The sequence below is a fragment of the Mytilus galloprovincialis genome, chromosome 6, assembly GCF_965363235.1.
Source record: "Mytilus galloprovincialis chromosome 6, xbMytGall1.hap1.1, whole genome shotgun sequence".
NCBI lineage: Eukaryota > Metazoa > Mollusca > Bivalvia > Mytilida > Mytilidae > Mytilus > Mytilus galloprovincialis.
In genome coordinates this window covers 79,723,084-79,747,831 of record NC_134843.1, presented here as the reverse complement: position 1 = coordinate 79,747,831, position 24,748 = coordinate 79,723,084, and the positions used below count along the sequence as shown (strand labels likewise).

Below are 24,748 nucleotides of genomic sequence, written 5' to 3'. Positions count from 1 at the left end.
CCCTATTTCAAGCTCAAAACTTCAAAACTAAAAGATGTGTGTAATGTTTGGTGGTGAAACCGTAAGTTGTGTTTCCAACTTGGGTCAACTGTAAATCTAATATGTAACCAATGAAAAAAGGTGTTACTTAAAGTTACGATAGAATTTACCTGTCTCTTGGTCTTCTTCATCTTCTCCTGCAAAAAATAAGAATTTTGTAAATATTGGTTAATCATTTCAAATAATTCCAATTTCCAAGAGAAAAGAACAACAAGGGACATAACTCACTTAATAGCAGTTAATTTGAACTCTGGTTTCAACATTCATTTCTGATATTGTTACAACAAACCTTTGAATCAAAAATCAGGTAAAAGTTTTACATGTGAAAACAATTACAAAACAGGACAGATATGACCATGATGACAGACAGATGCAGGGACAAAAAAAATGCATATTTCCATATCTCTTACAGGTTGCATTTCTGTAAATATTGACCATGCATTTTCCCATAGGAACTCCCTTTACAGCTAAACATGTTAAAACTGTACTACTTTTATTATGAAGTTTTGAAAAAATTATATCCTAGAATGAAAGTTCATATGCACTACTATTTTTTCAAAGGTCAAAATATAGGCCTGTGCGGCATATTTTCAACATTAATATGCCCCGAACTTTTAAGAGTTTATACTAACACTAAATTTCTTAACTATCCCTACCTTGACTGTAGGGTTACCATAGATTTCTATATAAACAATATTCACTGATGAAATTGGTATTGAAACAGAAAAGAAATTGTACAGGTTGGTATTACTTCTTGTTATCAGTTGTTGTTGAGGTTGGTAATATTTGTACTTTATAAAGGTATATTAAAATATGCAAACTGTCATATGTAAAGTGTACATGATCAATAACACAAATTTATCTTTATATTTTTCAGAACAGCCAGAAACTTTTATATAAAGATAGTATCCAAGATGGTTGATAAGTTTCCCTTCGTGGACACCACCTTGCAGGACATTGCTTTTATAAACCCTAGGATGAAAACCAAGATAGTATCTGACTCTGGTGAGTTTTTCTGTAAATGATTTACAAAGAATTATGCATCTTAAACATTATCTATCATTTGCAATCAAAACTACATGTGTGAGAGGACAGCTAGCTATTTGATAGAGTATTCAATGGTATTCAAAGGAGTAGGGGCATTAAAGGCCTGGTTTTGGCCCAAGAAAATAAAATGTTTGATAACTTTCTCAAATTGGCACATAATGTTTAGAAATGCATAGGGTCAAGAAATATCAATGAAAAACATTAAGATTGTTATGTGATGACATCACAATTACGTCATAATATGTACTGTTTTCACAAAAATGATGAAAAATACAGAATTTATGCAGTTTTCTATCTTTAATTCTGTTGTGGAAACATCGTGCGCAGCCAAGAAACAACAAAATAATTTAACAGAAGCCTTATTATAACTATTGACAAAATCTCACTAAATATAAAGTTGTTTCTTGGGTGCAAACATACTTTTTCAATCTAAAATATACTTAAAAATTTGATGAAAAACAAAGAAAATCACGAAATTTTACAAAATATGCAAATTAAGTCATAATTTGTTGCCATGGTAACTTGTTCAATGTCCAAAATTGTTTTGTTTTTCTGAATACCTTGAACCATAGATATTGTACAGTAATTAAAAAATATGTATGATAACTTTTAAATTTGCAGTAATTTTTGGGCCAAATAAGGGCCTTATTGCCCCTACTCCTTTTAATTTTTTCTTTCTTTTTCAGGTACAAAGCTGGCTACCAGGTTTCTGCAGACCATAGGGTTTGAAAATACATCAGAACTTATCAGCTGTTATCTCCTGATGATCTTCCCACCTTTGACCAGGACATTTCATCATTCTGGGGAGAAATGGCAGAAGTTGATGACATCTTCAATCATAAAAAAAGTTTTAGCATACTCTCAAAGCTTGCTAAAGCATTTTTAGTTTTACCAAATAACAATGCTGATTGTGAAAGAACCTTTTCTATCATAAAAAAGATATACACAGAATTTAGATCTGAGCTGAACAATGATACATTATGTGCACTTTTGTCATGCAAATTAAATCAAACTGGCAGTTGCTATGAGTATCAGCCTAGTTGTGATGTGCTGAAAGCAGCAAAACAGGCCACCATTGAGTATAATAAAAGTTTACAGTAGTATGTTTTTTTTTTACATAAAAAAAATTGTATTAAAGATATAAGATATTATAGATAAAAGAAGGTGTGGTATGAGTGCAAATGAAACAACTCTCCATCCAAGTCACAATTTGTTCATTTTAACTAGTCCGCATCGACATCACACGTTTTCACACGCTTGTTATGTCATGACATGACATGATTTGCCATTGTCAGAGGTAAGCAAGTATGTATTCACATGTATATTTTCTGGTAACTTTCCCAAGTTATGTCTCTATGAGATGCAACCTACAGATCAGAACTGGGAACCAGTATGTAAACAAAATTAATTTTCTATGAATATTCTAACTCTCCCCAGAAGAGGTGTGGTTTGAGAAACAGCTGTATTTACAAAGTGCAATTTACAATATGTTGCACTGTAAGACAAAAAAGTTCAAATCAAAGATTGGCTAGGATATAGATGTATGGTTTCCAGAACTGTTTTTCTGGAATAAAACCCCATTCTTAAGAGGGCATTCATTTGACTCAGTCATGTCAGTGGTATAAATACATTTGAAAATTCAGTCATGGGTAAATTAGAGGAGTGACTCTAGTGGTTAAAAAAACCTTGTTAAAACTCTCTGAGGGGTCAATGGATCACCTGTTGCAAGAAAAATGTCCTTCACAATTCAACATTCTCTCAACTTGTCCATTGACAGTCAAAATTTTCCACCATTTTCCTGGTAGATGATCTTTGCAGAACCTATCTAATATAAATAATCATGATACTTATCACTACTTATGCTAATATAAAGTTCCTTGATAATTACCAGTATGAATCAAATTACAATCAATCAATCAATTCAGCTATATAACTTGCATGAAAAAATGTACTCTTTAAAAAAGTTAAAATGAACAAAACTTGCATATGAAAAAAAGATTATTTAACAACAGGATTCTTTATAATCTAAAAATCTGTAAAAATTAAATCACCAACTATCTTTCAGATAAAAGAATTCATTCCATAAAATATTTCCTCTTCAATTATTTTCCAGACATAATGGTAACCATGGAAATGTTGATGGAAGTCATGTCATTAGAAAGTGTCGTGAGGGATTTGAATGAACACCACGGGACGTCAATCATATACAAGAATAGCTATGGGGTTTTTCTTTATGTTTACACTGTGTTTTACTGACACAAGGGAAAACTCCTGTGAGATCTACTGTTTAAAATCAATACTCAACAATAATATCCCTGGAAAGTTTCTATAGCATATAGACACAAACCAATTTTTTTTCATAATTTTGTAATTAATGTTGAAAGTTGGGATAATATCATACAATCCCCTGATACAGACCTGATTTGTTGGTTTATTATAATTTACATTTCTGAGTTAATAACTCGGATATAACCAAAACAAATTATTAATAATCATGTTTAAAGGAAGAATATATTATAACCACAATACATAAAAAAAGAGGCTGTCACAACGACAGCAAACCGGATTTATTAACATTTATTTGTGTCCTGGCAATATCACAAGAACCATTACTGATGAATGGTGAAACTGAAAATCGTCAATATCAAATTTGACCTCCATTTTGTCATCAGTATCAACATATTAAAATTTGAAAAGCTTAGATTGAATGGTTCATGAGTAAATGCAACAACGTGAATGGAAACGCCATTTTACGATCTTTCAAGAACCATAACTCCTGAGTCAAAATCGTCATTATTGAACTTGACCTCTATTTTGTCATCAGTAACAACATATTAAAATTTCAAAAGCTTTGGTTGAATGGTTCATGAGAAAATGCATGGACACGACGGGAAACACCATTTTTCAATCTTTCAAGAACCATAACTCCTGAACGGTAAAAGTCAAAATCGACATTATTGAACTTGACCTCCATTTTGTCATCAGTAACAGCATATTAAAATTTCGGAAGCTTTGGTAGAACAGTTCATGCGTAAATGCACGGACACGACTGGAAACTCCATTTTTCAATCTTTCAAGAACCATAACTCCTGAACGGTAAAAGTCAAAATTGTCATTATTGAACATGACCTCCATTCTGTCATCAGTAACAACATATTAAAATTTGGGAAGCTTTGGCAGAACAGTTCATGCGTAAATGCACGGACACGACTGGAAACTCCATTTTTCAATCTTTCAAGAACCATAACTCCTGAACGGTAAAAGTCAAAATCGCCATTATTGAACTTGACCTTCGTATAGTTGTCAGTAATAACATATTAAAATTTTAAAAGCTTTGGTTGAACGGTTCATGAGTTAATGCACGGACAACATTTGATTGCCGCCCGCCCGCCCGCCGTACATCCCCAAATCAATAACAGACATTTTTGTCACAAAAATCCGGTTAACTAGAGGCTCTCAAGAGCGTGTGTCGCTCACCTTGGTCTACATGTGCATATTAAACAATGGACACAGATATTTAAATTCATGACAAAATTGTGTTTTGGTGATGGTGATGTGTTTGTAGATCTTTCTTTACTGGACATTCTTGTTGCGTAACACTTATCTCTATCTACAATGAACTTGGCCCAGTAATTACAGTTTACGAAAATTGTTAAAAATTGACTATAAAGGGCAATAACTCCTTAAGCAGTCAATTGACAATTTTGGTCATGAAGACTTATTTGTAGTTCTGATTTTGCTGAACATTATTGTTGTTTACACTTTATCTCTATCTATAATAGCATTCAAGATAATAACCAAAATCTGCAAAATTTCCTTAAAATTACTAATTCGGGGGCAGCAACCCAACAACTGGTTGTCCGATTTGTCTGATGTTTCTGGGCAGATACATCAGCTGAGTGATCTTGACCTAACAGACAATTTAACCCCACTTCAGATTTGCTCTAAATGCTTTGGTTTTAGAGATATAAGCCAAAATCTACATTTCACCCCTATGTACTATTTTAGCCATGGTGGCCATCTTGGTTGGTTGGCCAGGTCACGCCACACATTTTTTAAACCAGATACCACAATGATGATTGTGGCCAAGTTTGGTTAAATTTGGCCTAGTAGTTTCAGAGGAGAAGATTTTTTTAAAAGAATACTAAAATTTTTGAAAATGGTTAAAAATTGACTATAAAGGGCAAAAACTCCTAAATGGGTCAACTGACCATTTTGGTAATGTTTGACTTATTTGTAGATCTTACTTTCCTGAACATTATTGCTGTTTACAGTTTATCTTTATCTATAATAATATTCAAGATACATGTAATAACCAAAAACAGCAAAATTTCCTTAAAATTACCAATTCAGGGGCAGCAACCCAACAACGGGTTGTCAAATTCATCTGAAAATTTCAAGGGGAGATAGAAATTGACCTGATAAACAATTTTACTCCATGTCAGATTTGCTCTATTAATGCTTTGGTTTTTGAGTTATAAGCCAAAAACTGCATTTTACCCCATGTTCTATTTTTAGCCATGGTGGCCATTTTGTTTGGATGGCCGGGTCACCGGACACATTTTTCAAACTACTAACCCAAAAGATGATTGTGGCCAAGTAGTTTCAGAGGAGAAGATTTTTGTAAAAGATTAGTAAGATTTACGAAAAATGGTTAAAAATTGACTATAAAGGGCAATAACTCCTAAAGGGGTCAACTGACCATTTTGCTCATGTTGACTTATTTGTAAATCTTACTTTGCTGAACATTATTGGTGTTTATAGTTTATCTCTATCTATAATAATATTCAAGATAATAACCAAAAACATCAAAATTTCCTTAAAATTACTAATTCAGGGCCAGCAACCCCACAACGGGTTGTCCAATTCATCTGAAAATTTCAGGGCAGATAGATCTTGAACTGATAAACAATTTTACCTCTGTCAGATTTGCTCTAAATGCTTTGGGTTTTGAGTTATAAGCCAAAAACTGCATTTTACCCCATGTTCTATTTTTAGCCATGGTGGCCATCTTGTTTGGATGGCCGGGTCACCGGACACATTTTTCAAACTACTAACCCTAAAGATGATTGTGGCCAAGTTTGGATTAATTTGGCCCAGTAGTTTCAGAGGAGAAGATTTTTGTAAAATATTACTAAGATTTACGAAAAATGGTTAAAAATTGACTATAAAGGGCAATAACTCCTAAAGGGGTCAACTGACCATTTCAGTCATGTTGACTTATTTGTAAATCTTACTTTGCTGAACATTATTGCTGTTTACTGTTTATCTCTATCTATAATAATATTCAAGATAATAACCAAAAACAGCAAAATTTCCTTAAAATTACTAATTCAGGGGCAGTAACCCAACAACGGGTTATCCGATTCATCTGAAAATTTCAGGGCAGATAGATCTTCACCTGTTTAACAATTCTACCCCATGTCAGATTTGCTCTAAATGCTTTGGTTTTTGAGTTATGAGCCAAAAACTGCATTTTACCCCTATGTTCTATTTTTAGCCATGGCGGCCATATTGGATTGTTGGCCGGGTCACCGGACACATTTTTTAAACTAGATACCCCAATGATGATTGTGGCCAAGTTTGGTTTAATTTGGCACAGTAGTTTGAGAGAAGAAGATTTTTGTAAAAGTTAACGACGACGACGGACGACGGACGACGACGGACGACGGACGACGACGGACGCCGGACGCCAAGTGATGAGAAAAGCTCACTTGGCCTTTTAGGCCAGGTGAGCTAAAAAGTAAAATTTCCTTTAAATTACCAATTTAGGGGCAGCAACCCAACAACGAGTTGTCCGATTCATCTGAAAATTTCAGGGCAGATAGATCTTGACCTGAATAACAATTTTACCCTTGTCAGATTTGCTCCAAATGCTTTGGTTTTTGAGTTATAAGCCAAAAACTGCATTTTACCCCTACATGTATGTTCTATTTTTAGCCATGGCGGCCATCTTGGTTGGTTGGCAGGGTCACCGGACACATTTTTTAAACTATATACCCCAATGATGATTGTGGCTAAGTTTGGTTTAATTTGACCCAGTAGTTTCAGAGGAGAAGATTTTTGTAAAAGTTAAGGCAGGACGACGCCGGACGACGATGGACGCCGGACGACGGAAGCAAAGTGATGGGAAAAGCTCACTTGGCCCTTCGGGCCAGGTGAGCTAAAAAGAAGATGTGGTATGATTGCCAATGAGACAACTATCCACAAAAGACCAAAATGACACAGACATTAACAACTATAGGTCACCGTACGGCCTTCAACAATGAGCAAAGCCCATACCTTATAGTGAGCTATAAAAGGCCCCGATAAGACAATATAAAACAATTCAAACGAGAAAACTAACTGCATGTTTTTGGTCCCTTTTGGGCCCTTAATTCCTAAACTAATGACACCATAAACCCCAAAATGAATCCAAACCTTTTACTTGTAGTATCAAACATTGTGGTTCAATTTCAGAGCAATTGCAATACTTGTACACAAGTTATTATCCTAAAAGTAGAAAAATGCTTGTTTTGGAGCCCTTTTGGGCCCCTAATTCCTAAACCATTGGGACCATCATCCCCAAAATCAATCGCAACTTTCATTTTGTGGTATTGAACCTTCTTATTAAATTTCAAAGAGATCCATTAGCATAAAATAAAGTTATAGTCCGGAAACCAAATGTGTCTTCCGACGACAACAACAAAGCAGACGAGGCAGACGACAACATCAGTCTATTATACGATTCCAAAAACTTTTTTACGGTAGTATAAAAACACATCAAAACACAAAAGCTTAACATTTACAAAATAAAATTGCTGCTTTGCTTATAAAACAGACCAAAACAAATAAAACTTATCATTGACCAATGAACCACATAAAAGAGGGGTGAAAGATACCAGAGGGACAGTCAAACTCATAGATCAAAAATAAACTAACAACGCCTTGCTAAAAAAAACACTAACAGACATATAATTTGTTGAAATAAATGTTAATTTACGTTTTTTGATTGAGTTAAGCATTCCAATTGATATTTTATCATGTGTTTTTCTTTGTTGTGATGTTATACTATTGTTTCAGAAAAAGGGAGAAGGTTTGGTACCATTAAAACGTTTAATCCCACTGCAAATATTTGCACCTGTCCTAAGGCAGGAATCTGATGTACAGTAGATGTTGTTTGTTTATGTAATTTATATGTGTTTCTTGTTTCTCGTTTTTTAATATAGGTTAGACCGTTGGTTTTCCTGTTTGAATGGTTTTACACTAGTAATTTTGGGGCCCTTTATAGCTTGTTGTTCGGTGTAAGCCAAGGCTCTGTGTTGAAGGCCGTACATTGACCTATAATGGTTTACTTTTATAAATTGTTATTTGGATGGAGAGTTGTCTCATTGACACTCATACCACATTGTCCTATACATGCTATATCTATATAATAGTACACAAGACACAACATAGAAAAAATAAAGACTAATCAACATGAACCCCACCAAAAACTGGGGGTGATCTCAGGTGCGACGGAAGGGTAAGCAGATCCTGCTCCTTATGTATACATGGTATAATGATGTCAAATTAAATGAAACTTATGAGACTGACATATATACCACTTACAATCATTACATATACTACATATAGTAAACCTACAGCTTATAGTGTATGAGAAAGGCCACATTACTATAACCCTGCCTGTCAGACATGTATACATTCTTAGAACCCCTTATCCTGGAATATAAAGAGAAATAACTCCTTCAGGGTTCAATTCACAATTTTGGTTATATTGACTTCTTTGTAGATCTCACATTGCTGAACATTATTGCTCCTTACAGTTTATCTCTATCCATAAAGATATTAAAGATAAAAACCAAAAACTGCAAAATATATATCCTAAAAATAACCAATTCAGGGGCAACAACTTAACAACAGGTTGTCTGATTTGTCTTTAAGTTTATGGGCAGATAGATCCTAACCAGATTAACATTTTCATTTTTTCTGATTTGCTCTGAATGATTTAATGATTTTTTTTTTAAACTTTTGGAGATACATGCATGAGGCAAAAACTGCATTTTACCCCTTTTTAGCCACACAAGCCATGTTGGTTGGCAGGCAAAATCTTCAGACACATTATTAAACTAAAATGTAGATACCCTAGTGATGATTATGGCCATGTTTGGTAAACTTGTCTCAGTAGTTTCAGAGGAGAAGATTTTTTTTTTAAATAACTATAAAGAGCAACAACTCCTTAAAGGGTCAATTGACAATTTTGGTCATGAAACCTTATTAGATTTTACTTTACTGAACATTCATGACATTATTGTCGTTCAGAGTTTATCTCTATCTATAGTAATATTCTTCCTTATAACAAAAAACTGCAAAATTTTCTTAAAATTACCAATACAGGGTCAGAAACCCCAAAAAGTTAGCAGACAACGGATGCCAAGTGATTATCACTAATGAGAATAGCACACTATAGGTGAGCTAAAAAAAAAAAAGGACAAAGTCCTGCACATGTATCTACCTTTACAAAATGTTAGATCAAAATGACAGTATAAGTTTGTCTCCTACATATAATGACAAACACTTCTACCAAATATGAGAGCTTTCGATAAAATGATCTTAGAGAAGTTGCTTTCCATGGGCAGATCTAGGAGGGGTGCCCCCCCCTTTTCATGGGAAAAATTTTGTTGATTATATAGGGAATCCCTGAAGCATAAATGGAGCATTACCCCCTTAGGTCAGTCAGCGCCCCCGTCCCCCTTGTGAAAAGTTCTGGATCTGCCACTGCTTTCATAAGGTGTTTTTGTTCAAATACCAAAAGAAAAGCTAGGTCAAGTCCATAAAATCCTGTAAAATGGTTGGATCAAATTGGTCAACCTCACATGATGGCAAACAATGCACTTAAGTATATGAGAGCTTTCTCTGTAGTGGTGCTTCATCAAGGTATAGATGTACAATGCTAAAATAAATGGTCAAAGTCCAATAACTCCCATAAAATTTGTCCAATCCTAATCTAAAGCATAAAAAAGTCAATTAATTAGATATATTAGTATGGTGTATTATATATACCACTTTCTACCTACATTCTGTTTTAGTTACTTTTTTGTATCAGGTATTTCTCCCTTCATCCCAATCTCTAAATTAACATAAAAAAGGGGGGAAATGTACATATTATACCAATTAAATACTAACATTACTAATGTGCAAAAGAAATGAACTCTATTAAAACAACTTGATTAACTTGTGAGGACATGAAACACTTTAAATGAAATTAGAATATCTTTGACAGTTGGCCTGTGTCTTGTATTTCTAATCAAATTCAAAAGTACATGTATATATGTATAACAGTTTAGCACACGGTATCCATATTCATGCTGGTATACATTACACATCTAAAATTTTACTTAATACCCACTTACTTTTAAAAGATCTTGGTCTTGCTTGTTTTCTTCTCGACATCTCTATAATGCAGAAAACACTATGTCTTGACAGATTTTTTTCTTAAACTTTTTTTATATCCTTGGGTGTAGAAAAATTCTAGTCCTATATTACTCTCAATGAACAAGATCACATTAAACTAATTTTATTTTCTCTTTATTGTCTTGTTGTAGAAAAAGTTCATCACAATAATATCCTGACAATTTTAAATGCATCATAAAATTTCCTTATTGAAAAATCAAACTTTTAACATTTTATAATCTCATCTCTCTATAAACCTAAAATTATACACAACTGAGTTATAAATGTTATTTCAGTAAGTTAAAAGCATGCCATGTGGAGATTGGCTACGTCAGTGTATAAATATTGAATTGCTTTGTAGCAGAGAAATCCCCAGGGGTGCTCCCCGCTGAGAGTTTCTTTTTAGATTCGTGTTCAATAAACAGCTGTGCCAAGCTGCCTCCGATATCGACCAATGGTTTGCGCCAGGTAAATTATTGTCGAGAAGGGTGTATTCATTAATAACACTTAAGTATTGAACGTTTTCCTCAGGGAGACGTTTCATGCTGTTTTGTCGATGAACAATTCCCAGTGGGACTTCCAGTCAGGTTTCAAATAATCTGTCTTGTATTGTTTGTCTGTACTGCGTGACTTCGCCTACAGACGATACGATCAGAGTAGAGAGACTACGAATGGTTTCCGCGGGAACATGAGAGTTCCTTCCCATGGGTTAGGAATGTATAAAATGTTACTTTGGAATTTACAAGATATGGCTCACTCCCATTTATTATTTTTTCTAAAGGTTCCCACAGTTAACCCTACATTTCAAGATTGAGGTTATATAAATACTGTAATTTAAAATAATAGGCATATTGATTCAAACTTAATAATAATGATTTATTTATCAATTTGATTATAACTTTTTACAAGGATTTGTATTCTCACTATACAAATCCTTACTTTTTAGAAACTGATTGTTCACACGCAAAATGCCTATTGGTACCGCGTGCAGTTTTTTTTTTTTTTTTTTTTTTTTTTTTTTTTGTTGTAGTTAAATTTTGACAACGGCTGTTTTCTCGACTCCTGTAAAATTTACAAATGTACTTGCAGGCGCTACTTTACCGGCTCCGGGCCGGCAAAAGCATCATTGGCGCTATATTACAGTCTCCGTGAAAATCATAAGCGATTTATATAGAGTTTTGCTATATTGCCCGTCTTAATTCAGATTAACATACACTTTAACATGTGAATAAGAAATCTTTTATAAATGTTTTCTTTAGAAATATATGCATATTAACAAAAAAAAATACCCTATATTTTTTAAAGTTAAAAGTGACTTCAAAAAATATTAAGCAAAGCAATGCATGCATATAAATATTGCTATTCTAAAAAAGAAAATTCATGATGAATATCTCATATGTTTGAAATTGAAATTAAAATTCAACAGCTTCAAAATGCTTTGCAAATGTTATAAAACCCGGCAGTACCTTGCTTTTGGCACATTTGTGAGTCGTGCACACCTTGTAAAAGAAGCTGCCACTGCACACATGAACTGCACATACCACTTGTTGAACTTGAAAGGGTTTTTAGAATAGTTTTTTTTTTTTTTTTTTTTTTTTGAAAAACGAGAATAAGTTAACACAATTATGTTTTATTTGTTATTTAAGATCTACACTACATTAAAACACACTTTTGTTAGTACAAACAAGGATTTGTATAGTAAAAATATATAAAGTAGAAAATGAAGTAAAAGGAAGATTGCTGCTCAGTTTCAAAATAAATAACTTTCCATAACACTAGTATATATTGATAGGATATTAATTGAGAAATCAAAAAATCAAAACAAATGAAGGGGTCAATGTGCTTATTTTCGAGATATTAGCCATTGGAATTTTGGCGGGAAAATGTTCTCTCTTGACTTTTCATAGCTTTATCATTGATCAGTTAAAGTTCTCAAAAACTATTAAAAAATAGATAATATTTATAAGACTGTACCAAATGGCTTATAATTTACATGTAAAAAAAATTATAAAAAGAAAAATGGGGGTCCATGGGCAAATTTTTTAAGGTATGTAAATGTATAAAACCAGAGGATTTCGAAAATCTGACAAAAAATTCTAAAACTTGACAAGCAAACATCCTAAGCTATGACATATCTCAAATTTTGGACTGCTGGATGTGCTTTTCGTAGAATTACTCATAGATTGAGCTCAAACCATTCCAACCATTTAAGCTTAGTACTCACTAAGATAATTTTGATAACAATTAGTACCTTAAAAATACTATTTTATATTTGTTTCTGAACTAAGGGACCGGTCAATATTTATTGGGGGGGGGGGGGGACCGGTGCTAAACGTAGTAGGACACACATTTATTTTTACGTAATTTTTTATAGGACTTCTACTTATATAGTCTTCAGCACTGATAGGACAGCAATATTTTTATGGCATATGTATGCATGAATGTAGAAAATGGGCTATTCAAATTACAACTCAGTTGCAACAACTTGAAAATAAACAAGATCAATTGAGGAACAAACAACTGACAACAATGGAATTACAATTTCAGGTCTAGACATTAATATTATGTTTGTATCATGAAATGATTTTGAAAAGGTTGAAAAAAATAATATACATGTATAAAAAATAAATAATAACAAACCAAAATTATAAAATTAATCATTCTATTTAAAGTGATATGATAAACTGCCATCAGTGTGGTTCAAATTAACCAAATGCAAATCATTGAATAAAGTGAGGAATAAATAAAATATACATCTTCAAAAATAAGGAAAACTATTTAACAATAAAACTTTCTAACTAGAAAATTAAGAAAAAACAACGTCAAAAGACAGGAAAAAAATCATATTGAAAAAAAGATAATACAAATTGATCATAAACTATCGTGGTGTATTACTCTTCGTGAAAGAAAGTGAAAGTGGAATTGAATATGAATCTTATTTGCCATCTCAAGGAGGAGATCAGTTAAAATTTCCAGACAAATTCAAAGACAACTATATTTGGTCTATGTTAATCTGATAAAAGTGAAGTTAAAGTCTGTTTAATTTATTCATAGTTTAGATAGAACATATATATACTGATTTAGTAGATATTTCATATAGGACAGAAACTTTTTTGGTACATTCAGAGGGTAGGATCTAGATTTTTTAAGGGAGAAATATAAATTGCACAGCCCCCACCACCTCCCCCAAACCCCCACCCCCCATAAATAGTGACCGGTCCCTAACCAGATAATAAGCTAATACAATCTTAATAGAAATGTGGGGGAACAGTGTAAATTTGAAAAAAAAATCGTCTAAATATAGAAATCTCGCCTTATAGTTGTACATGAAAATAGACCTTTGCACTTGGTTGAAAAAAAGTATAACTGCAATATCTTCCAATATTATTAAATAATAGTTCTCTTATTTTCTTATACATGTCCTCATTTATACCTTTTTATACGAGCACGCGAGTTAATATGGATCAGAATTTCATCAAATTGAGGAATCTTCATTATTATCAAAAGTGGACGTATACCACTGTTAGAATCATATACGACGCACTACCAATACACTGATCTACAGGCTCCTGACTTGGGACAGGCCCATACAAAATAAATTAAAACTATTCTGGTAAGGGATGGTAACAGAAATCAGTGTAAATGACGCGTTAAAGTCCTACTCAGGGTCCCAAAACAAGAAAATCACAAATTTGAACATATCTGTACTATGCTCGTATTATTACACGAGACATATATAGGCGACCTCGACATCTTTTAAGATCTACAGGTCATAAACGTCCTGAAAAGGAACCAACATTTCGTCCATTATCGGAAAGATAACTGGAGACAGTGTACGTCGTCGGGTTATTAAAGATGTTTTTTTACCTACTGTAAAATTAATCAATGTATAAAAAATCAACACAAAGTAATATAAAAAAGAAGATGTGGTATGATTGCCAATGAGACAACTATCCACAAAAGACCAAAATCAAATGACACAGATATTAACAACTATAGGTCACCGTATGGCCTTCAACAATGAGCAAAGCCTATACCGCAAAGTCAGCTATAGACAATGTAAAACAATTTTACATATTTCGATAATATACTTTTTTGCATACATAATTATAGATTTTAGGTACATGATATTTTTAGTTTTATTAGCTTTGTAGTGTATTCCTTATTTTTCATAATAGTCAGGGGCCTGTGATTCAGTGATTGTCGAATTTTGCTGTAGATCAATTTAGTTTTTAGATAACTAATTTATATTAAATTCAAGTTGTTAGTTTTTTCGGTCGAATTGTTTGATAATTATCATTTCGGGGCCTCTTAAAGCTTGATATGCGATATGCGTTTTGTTTATGTTTGAAGGTCGTACGGTGACCTGCAGTTGCTTACTCCTATGCTAAACTCTAGTGGAAAGAAGTCGACACATCTTCCATTACAACTGCTCTGCCTTCTTTAAATTATCAAAACATATTTTCCATGATATTTTTTTTTTATATAAATTGGTATGTATACATGTGTTTGACCATACAGTTAAACATATCAACTTATATACATTTGTGATGTGTGGGGAAATATTCAACCATATCACATCTTTTATGAATGAGTTGATGACATCTACCCAAATTTATGTCAAACATCATCAAGAAAAACTACATTCGAAATTGGTTTATATATTCTTGGTGTCCAGTCGAATGCAACAAATATATATATAGCTGTAAAATCTGTTTAAGGCAGACTTTTTATATATTTTGTGAAAGCTATTATTCAATATCATTATCCTTGATTGAAAAAATCAGGTAACATTTCCACTGCTAGATATAGTGTGATTCCAACTTACCATCTGATGCCAGAAAGCCCTCACGATGTGCTACTTCAGTGGTAATATTAAAACAAGTGAGTCTATAGCTGTTTACCTAGAGAACAATCAAAATCTTCTATAGATTTAAATATTAAGTTTATTATTCTTTTTAGAAAAATGTGAACAGAAATTACAATATTATTTCAGCTGTACTCATTCAGATCATCGTCCTAGTGACAACAGCAATATAACACATATACAGCCATGTTCAGTAACTTCAGTTCTCCTTAAAGACATTTTGGTTTTTGATGACACAGTACAACACTCGGGTTTCGGAATGTGAGACCAAAGGCTGCAAAACTTGTGCAATTTTAATTACAGATGCTGAATTCACTAGCAATTTGACCAAGAAGTCATATTTTACCAGAAGCTACGATGATCTGAATTGTAAATCGATAAATGTCGTCTACGGATTAGAGTGCAACCTTTGCGGATTGGTATACGTCGGTGAAACGAAAGGAAGGCTAAACAAACGTATGTGCGGTCATAGATCAGACATTAACCTCAATGCTAACGACATTCTATACCAGCATTTCAATCAGCCCGATCATTCCATCGTTTCTATGACAGTTCGCATTATCGAAAAGATATACCATAGCCCTAACAATCCTAATCTTTCAGCGACTCTCCGTAGACAAAAAGAGGACTACTGGATTAGACAATTGGGAACTGCAACACCTTATGGTTGCAATGACAAAATTGATGGTATAGGTATTCTATCTAGTCCTTCGTGTAACTCGGTGAATGTGATGAATATTTACAACTCGACTCCTCGACGTAGACGCAGTCATGGTCATCGTCATTATACATCACCTTCTCTGCATGATGTATCTATTAATGACTTGCTGCCATTTATACAAAAGCCGTTAGGTATTCATCACATTCGCACGAAACTTTATTCATTACCCCTTTCAAAACTTCATTCTCTGTTCAATTTATGTTTGGAATCCACTGTTACAAACCCTCTTTCAAACCAATACAAAATTACAGCTATAATGTCGGATATTGCAAGTCACAGACTTTTCAAGCCAGTCCGCATTGGCAAATATGAAAAAGAGAAAAGATCTTTCCTTAATCTTTCCTTTGCCAACAAAGGTATCGATGGCGTCAAGTTAGGCAATATCCTTCATCATAAATTAGTTCAATCGAAAATACCTCCTTATTACAAAGACCAGTCTGTACCAATCATTTCTTATACCTATACCAAACCTATTGCAACTAAAATTTTCAATTACAAACACGTTTTGCAGGATCTCGATATTGACGACTTCAAGTCTAAACCTCCTGATTGCACTTGTGCTAGTTCCCAATTCACATATAATCCTGCTGGTCACGTTTTTACCGGTGACCTCAACATTGTTAATAGCACTTCTCTACGAAATGTGTTATCGAAAGGTCCGAAATATCGTGAGCCTAAATCCATCAATTGGAAATACAACTTTAAAATTTTGATGGATTCAGTTGAGGATTATGCCAGGCAATGGGCTAAGCGCGAGAAGGATGACGTAGACACTCTTTCCGAATGGATTAAGGCAGTGATGTCGTTGATACAAATCAGAATTAAGAAACTGAATGGGTCTATCAATGCCCATGCTACGTCAATCTTTAAAGACCCAAATGTTGCAAAACACCTATCCTACCTTCATGACAAATATGTTGTTGTCCCCGCAGATAAAGCCCTAAACAACATCGTTTTTGTGTGTAAAACTCATTACATTAACTGCTTGATAAACGAATTAGGTATTGACAATTCACTTGGAAACTCAACATATACCCTCACGACACTTACCAAGAGGAAATCCTGGATAACCATAAGTCTGTTCTGTGTTCCTTTGGAATTTCAACCAAAAATTGAAAATTAAAATTCAACAACTTCAAAATGCTTTACAAATGTTTCAAAACCCGGCAGTACCTTGCTTTTGGCACATTTGTGAGTCGTGCACAACTTGTAAAAGAAGCTGCCACTGCACACATGAACTGCACATACCACTTGTTGAACTTGAAACGTTTAAGGGTTTTTAGAATATTTTTTTTTCTTTTTTTTTTTTTTTTTTTTTTTAAACGAGAATAACACAATTATGTTTTAATTGTTATTTAAGATCTACACTACATTAAAACACACTTGTTAGTACAAACAAGTATTTGTATAGTAAAAATATATATAGTAAAACTATACAAAACCTTGGTGCAAAGTGTATACCAAGTTTGAAATTGATTGAAAGAATGATGTTGAATGACAGACAATTTCGCACCGTAGACTACATATCTAGTTCGTTACAATTTACCCCTATATATTACTGTTGGAGATAGAAAATGAAGTATTTTAGGAAGATTACTGCTCAGTTTCAAAATAAATAACTTTCCATAACACTAGTATATATTGATAGGATATTGATTGAGGAATCAAAAAAGCAAAACAAATGAAGGGGTCAATTTGCTTATTTTCGAGATATTAGCCATTGGAATTTTGGCGGGAAAATGTTCTCTCTTGACTTTTCATAGCTTTATCATTGACCAGTTAAAGTTCTCAAAAACTATTAAAAAATAAATAAGATTTTATAAGACTGTACCAAATGGCTTATAATTATACATGTAAAAGATTTATAAAAAGAAAAATGGGGGTCCATGGGCAAATTTTTTAAGGCATTCATATGTATAAAACCAGAGGATTTCGAAAATCTGACAAAAATTCCAAAACTTGACAAACAAACATCCTAAGCTATGACATATCTCAAATTCTGGACTGCTGGGTGTGCTTTTTAGTACCTTAAAAATACTATTAAAATATTTCTTTCTGAACTAAGGGACCGGTCAATATTTATTTGGGGGTTGGGACCGGTGCTAAACGTAGTAGGACACACATTTATTTTTACTTAATTTTTGATAGGACTTCTACTTATATAGTCTTCAGCACTGATAGGACAGCAATATTTTTATGGCATATGTATGCATGAATGTAGAAAATGGGCTATTCAAATTACAACTCAGTTGCAACAACTTGAAAATAAACAAGATCAATTGAGGAACAAACAACTAACAACAATGGAAATACAATTTCAAGTCTAGACATTAATATTATGTTTGTATCATGAACTGATTTTGAAAAGGTTGAAAAAAATATACATGTATAAAAAATAAATAATAACAAACCAAAATTATAAAATTAATCATTCTATTTAAAGTGATATGATATACTGCCATCAGTGTGGTTTAAATTAACCAAATGCAAATCATTGAATAAAGTGAGGAATAAATAAAATATACATCTTTAAAAATAAGGAAAACTATTTAACAGTAAAACTTTCTAACAAGAAAATTAAGAAAAAACAACGTCAAAAGACAGAAAAAAAATCATATTAAAAAAAAAGATAATACAAATTGTTCATAAACTATCGTAGTGTATTACTCTGCGTGAAAGAAAGTGAAAGTGGAATTGAATATGAATCTTATTTGCCATCTCAAGGAGGAGATCATTTAAAATTTCCAGACAAATTCAAAGACTACTATATTTGGTCTATGTTAATCTGATAAAAATGAAGTTGAAGTCTGTTTAATTTATTCATAGTTTAGATAGAACATATACTTATTTAGTAGATATGTCATATAGGACAGACACTTTTTTGGTACATTCAGAGGGTAGAATATAGATTTTTTAAGGGAGAAATATAAATTGCACCGTCCCCCCCCCCCTAATAAATATTGACCGGTTCCTAACCAGATAATAAGTTAATACAGTCTTAATAGAAATGTGGGGGAACAGTGTAAATTTGAAGAAAAAAAATCTTGGTTGAAAAAAATGTAACTGCAATATCTTCAAATATTATTAAATAATAGTTCTCTGATTTTGTTATACATGCCCTCATTTATACCTATTTATACGAGCACGCGAGTTAATATGGATCAGAATTTCATCAAATTGAGGAATCTTCATTATTATCAAAAGTGGACGTATACCACTGTAAGAATCATATACGACGCACTGCCAATACACTGATCTACAGGCTCCTGACTTGGGACAGGCCCATACAAAATAAATTAAAACTATTCTGGTAATGGATGATAACAGAAATCAGTGTAAATGACGCGTTAAAATCCTGCTCAGGGTCCCAAAACAAGAAAATCACAAATTTAAACATATCTGTACTCATTATTTGATATGCTCGTATTATTACATGAGACATATATAGGCGACCTCGACATCTTTTAAGATCTACAGGTCATAAACGTCCTGAAAAGGAACCAACATTTCGTCCATTATCGGAAAGATAACTGGAAACAGTGTCGTCGGGTTATTAAAGATGTTTTTTTTACCTACTGTAAAATTAATCAATGTATAAAAAATCCACACAAAGTAATATTACATATTTCGATAATATACTTTTTTGCATACATAATTATAGCTTTTAAGTTAAGGTACATGATATTTTTAGTTTTTATTAGCTTTGTAGTGTATTCCTTATTTGTCATAAAAGTCAGGATCCTGTGATTCAGTGATTGTCGTATTTTGCGGTATATCAATTTAGTTTTAGTTAACATCATTAATTTATATTAAATACAAGTTGTTAGTTTTTTCGGTTGAATTGTTTGATAATTATCATTTCGGGGCCTCTTATAGCTTGATATGCGATATGCGTTTTGTTTATGTTTGAAGGTCATATGGTGACCTACAGTTGCTTACTCCTGTGCTATTTGGTCTCTAGTGGAAAGAAGTCGACACATCTTCTATTACAACTGCTCTGCCTTCTTTAAATTATCAAAACATATTTTCCATGATATTGTTTTTGGATAAATTGGTATGTATACATGTGTTTGACCATACAGTTAATCATATCAACTTATACATTTGTGAAGTGTGGGGAAATATTCAACCATATCACATCTTTTATGAATGAGTTGATGACGTCTACCCAAATTTATGTCAAACATCATCAAGAAAAACTACATTCGAAATTGGTTTATATATTCTTGGTGTCCAGTCGAATGCAACAAATATATATATAGCTGTAAAATCTGTTTAAGGCAGACTTTTTATATATTTTGTGAAAGCTATTATTCAATATCATTATCCTTGATTGAAAAAATCAGGTAACATTTCCACTGCCAGATATAGTGTGATTCCAACTTACCATCTGATGCCAGAAAGCCCTCACGATGTGCTACTTTAGTGGTAATATTAAAACAAGTGAGTCTATAGCTGTTTACCTAGAGAACAATCAAAATCTTCTATAGATTTAAATATTAAGTTTATTATTCTTTTTAGAAAAATGTGAACAGAAATTACAATATTATTTCAGCTGTACTCATTCAGATCATCGTCCTAGTGACAACAGCAATATTACACATATACAGCCATGTTCAGTTCTCCTTAAAGACATTTTGGGTTTTGATGACACAGTACAACACTGTCGCATTTCGAAATGTGAGACCAAAGGCTGCAAAACTTGTGCAATTTTAATTACAGATGCTGAATTCACTAGCAATTTGACCAAGAAGTCATATTTTACCAGAAGCTACGATGATCTGAATTGTAAATCGATAAATGTCGTCTACGGATTAGAGCGCAACCTTTGCGGATTGGTATACGTCGGTGAAACGAAAGGAAGGCTAAACAAACGTATGTGCGGTCATAGATCAGACATTAACCTCAATGCTAACGACATTCTATACCAGCATTTCAATCAGCCCGATCATTCCATCGTTTCTATGACAGTTCGCATTATCGAAAAGATATACCATAGCCCTAACAATCCTAATCTTTCAGCGACTCTCCGTAGACAAAAAGAGGACTACTGGATTAGACAATTGGGAACTGCAACACCTTATGGTTGCAATGACAAAATTGATGGTATAGGTATTCTATCTAGTCCTTCGTGTAACTCGGTGAATGTGATGAATATTTTCAACTCGACTCCTCGACGTAGACGCAGTCATGTTCATCGTCATTATACATCACCTTCTCTGCATGATGTATCTATTAATGACTTGCTGCCATTTATACAAAAGCCGTTAGGTATTCATCACATTCGCACGAAACTTTATTCATTACCCCTTTCAAAACTTCATTCTCTGTTCAATTTATGTTTGGAATCCACTGTTACAAACCCTCATTCAAACCAATACAAAATTACAGCTATAATGTCGGATATTGCAAGTCACAGACTTTTCAAGCCAGTCCGCATTGGCATAGATGAAAAAGAGAAAAGATCTTTCCTTAATCTTTCCTTTGCCAACAAAGGTATTGATGGCGTCAAGTTAGGCAATATCCTTCATCATAAATTAGTTCAATCGAAAATACCTCCTTATTTCAAAGACCAGTCTGTACCAATCATTTCTTATACCTATACCAAACCTATTGCAACTAAAATTTTCAATTACAAACACGTTTTGCAGGATCTCGATATTGACGACTTCAAGTCTAAACCTCCTGATTGCACTCGTGCTAGTTCCCAATTCACATATAATCCTGCTGGCCACGTTATTTACCGGTGACCTCAACATTGTTAATAACACTTCTCTACGAAATGTGTTATCGAAAGGTCCGAAATATCGTGAGCCTAAATCTATCAATTGGAAATACAACTTTAAAATTTTGATGGATTCAGTTGAGGATTATGCCAGGCAATGGGCTAAGTGCGAGAAGGATGACGTAGACACTCTTTCCGAATGGATTAAGGCAGTGAGGTCGTTGATACAAATCAGAATTAAGAAACTGAATGGGTCTATCAATGCCCATGCTACGTCAATCTTTAAAGACCCAAATGTTGCAAAACACCTATCCTACCTTCATGACAAATATGTTGTTGTCCCCGCAGATAAAGCCCCAAACAACATCGTTTTTGTGTGTAAAACTCATTACATTAACTGCTTGATAAACGAATTAGGTATTGACAATTCACTTGGAAACTCAACATATACCCTCACGACACTTACCAAAGAGGAAATCCTGGAAAATCATAAGTCTGTTCTGTGTTCCTTTGGAATTTCAACCAAAGATGAAGAACTGGATCATCCATCACTGTATTGGATACCTAAACTACATAATTGTCCTTACAAACAACGGTATATTGCTGGGTCTTCCAAGTGCTCCACAAAACCTCTTTCTAAATTATTAACATCCATTTTATCAGCAATCAAAGACGGGCTTCAAAGTTATTGTGAAACTGCCTATTCTAGAGGGGGCGTGAATCAGATGTGGATACTTAAAAATTCCAAAGATCTTTTAGAGTACATACAATCTAACTCTCTTTCATCTTGTAACAGTATTAAAACATTTGACTTTTCTACTCTTTACACTAGTATTCCACATTCCAAACTAAGAGATAAATTGAAAGAGTTGGTATTGTTTTGCTTTATAAAAAAGAATGGCCAACGTAGATGCAAGTATCTTGTCTTAGGGAGGGATAAATCCTACTTTGTAAAGGACCACTCTGATTCAAACAAAAAATTCTCTGAAACTGATATTATCAAGATGCTTGATTTCTTGATCGACAACATATTTGTTACTTTCGGAGGACGTGTTTTTCAACAGACTGTCGGCATTCCAATGGGAACCAACTGTGCCCCCCTACTTGCCGACTTGTTTCTTTATTATTATGAGGCTGACTTCATGCAAGAACTTCTTAGGAAGAAAGATAAGAAGTTAGCAATATCCTTTAACTCTACTTTCCGCTATATAGATGATGTTCTTTCACTAAATAATTCAAAATTTGGTGACTATGTGGAACGTATCTATCCCATCGAGCTAGAGATAAAGGATACCACAGATACAGTTAAGTCGGCCTCATATCTTGACTTACAGGTGGTGGAATATAAAAATAGTGGCGGGGACATCGTAAGAAAATTATTATCATTAGAAAAGGGAATACGCGAAAATAGTAATTTTTAATGACGTCGATATAAGCAATCATAGGTCACCATACGACCTTCAGCAATAAGAAAACCCAAACCTTATAGTTAGCAATAAAAGACCAAGACATGAAAAATGTGAAACAAATCAAACGAGAAAATTGACGGCCTAATTTATAACAATACACCGACAACCACTGTAAACGCCATGCGCCCAACTTAAAACAGACTATAGAAATACAAAATGAAGCCGGAGGTTGTAGTTTAATGGCTGTTATTAGCTTATATCTGTCATATTTGTTTCTTGTTAATTGTTTTGTTATAATTTAGGCCGTTAGTTTTTTTTCATTTGAAATGTTTCATATTTTTCATGTGTTAAAGTATTCTTTTATTTGTCTTTACAAATATTACTTTTACCGTTTAGTCTGTTTTATGTGATATCATTTTGACGTGACTCTGTACTTTTACATCCAGCCATTGTGTTATAGTTCTATGATAAGTTTTATATTCTTGTGTTTAAATTTTGCTAATGAGCTTTGTATTTATGTCGTTTGCGTTTTTTTTGATACATGTGACGTGGCTCTGTATTTATATATCATGTCATTGTGTTAGGCTCTGTATTTATATATCATGTCATTGTGTTATTGTGCTATTGTAACATTTTGTATTCGTGTCTCTCATTTTTGCCTATGTGTTTTGTCTATGTGCCTTTTCATGTTTCTTTGATACATATGACGTTGCTCTGTATACATCCCGTCGTTGTGTTATTGTGCCATTGTAAAACTTTTTAATTATGTCTTTAATTTTTGACTAAGTGCTTTCTCCATAAACCTTTTCAGTGTTCATCTTTGTTATATATTTGGATGTTGGTTTTTTTTTTAGTTATTAAGATTATAACACAATGTTGACTGCTGTGCCCTATTTTTGACATTTTTACCAATTATGTCTGTCTGTTTTGTTCACACATCATTGTCAATATAATGCGACTGTCATACAAGTGAGAGGTTTAGCTAGTTATAAAACCAGGTTTATTCACCATTTTCTAAATAAGAATATGACTGTGCCAAGTGTCAGGAATATGACAGTTGTTTTCCATTCGTTTGAGCTTGTGATTCTGCCATTTGATTATGTAAAAACTTTCCGTTTTTAATTATCATCGGAGTTCAGTATTTTTGTGATTTTAATTTTTATGTATGCAAAATGAACATTTTTCAATAGAAACCGTGCATCATTTTAAAAGAAAACACAGTGTTTACTTCATCACATAACAAAATTAACTACGCATTTATTACAAATGATAAGTAAAAAAGACAACGCTATTAGAAAGAAATATCCATTAGCTCTTTTGCAATCGAGTTGCAGATTTTCACAGATTGTGTTTCCTTTTTTTAGTTGCATTTTGTGATCTGAGTTTACGACAAATATCAAACATTCAACTGCTCGAGAATTTCATATTATTTACATGACGTTTTATATTGGATATATATATAGTAAGTGTATAAAATCAGGTTTTTGACATTGAAGACACTTGAAAAA

At 33.2% G+C, this 24,748-nt stretch overlaps 1 protein-coding gene across 1 annotated transcript in view; it reads right to left on the bottom strand.

Moving 5' to 3' along the window:
- The window catches only part of LOC143080454 (zinc finger protein 423-like), a 45,059-nt gene extending 33,902 nt beyond the window's left edge, over positions 1 to 11,157 (bottom strand). Inside the window, exons 1-2 of the mRNA XM_076256307.1 lie at positions 10,479 to 11,157; positions 150 to 176 (exon numbers count right to left, since the gene is read on the bottom strand). Of these exons, the coding sequence (XP_076112422.1) occupies positions 150 to 176; positions 10,479 to 10,518 (67 nt within the window). The 5' untranslated portion in view covers positions 10,519 to 11,157. The remainder of the gene's footprint in view (positions 1 to 149; positions 177 to 10,478) is intronic.
- Positions 11,158 to 24,748: the final 13,591 nt, after the last annotated feature.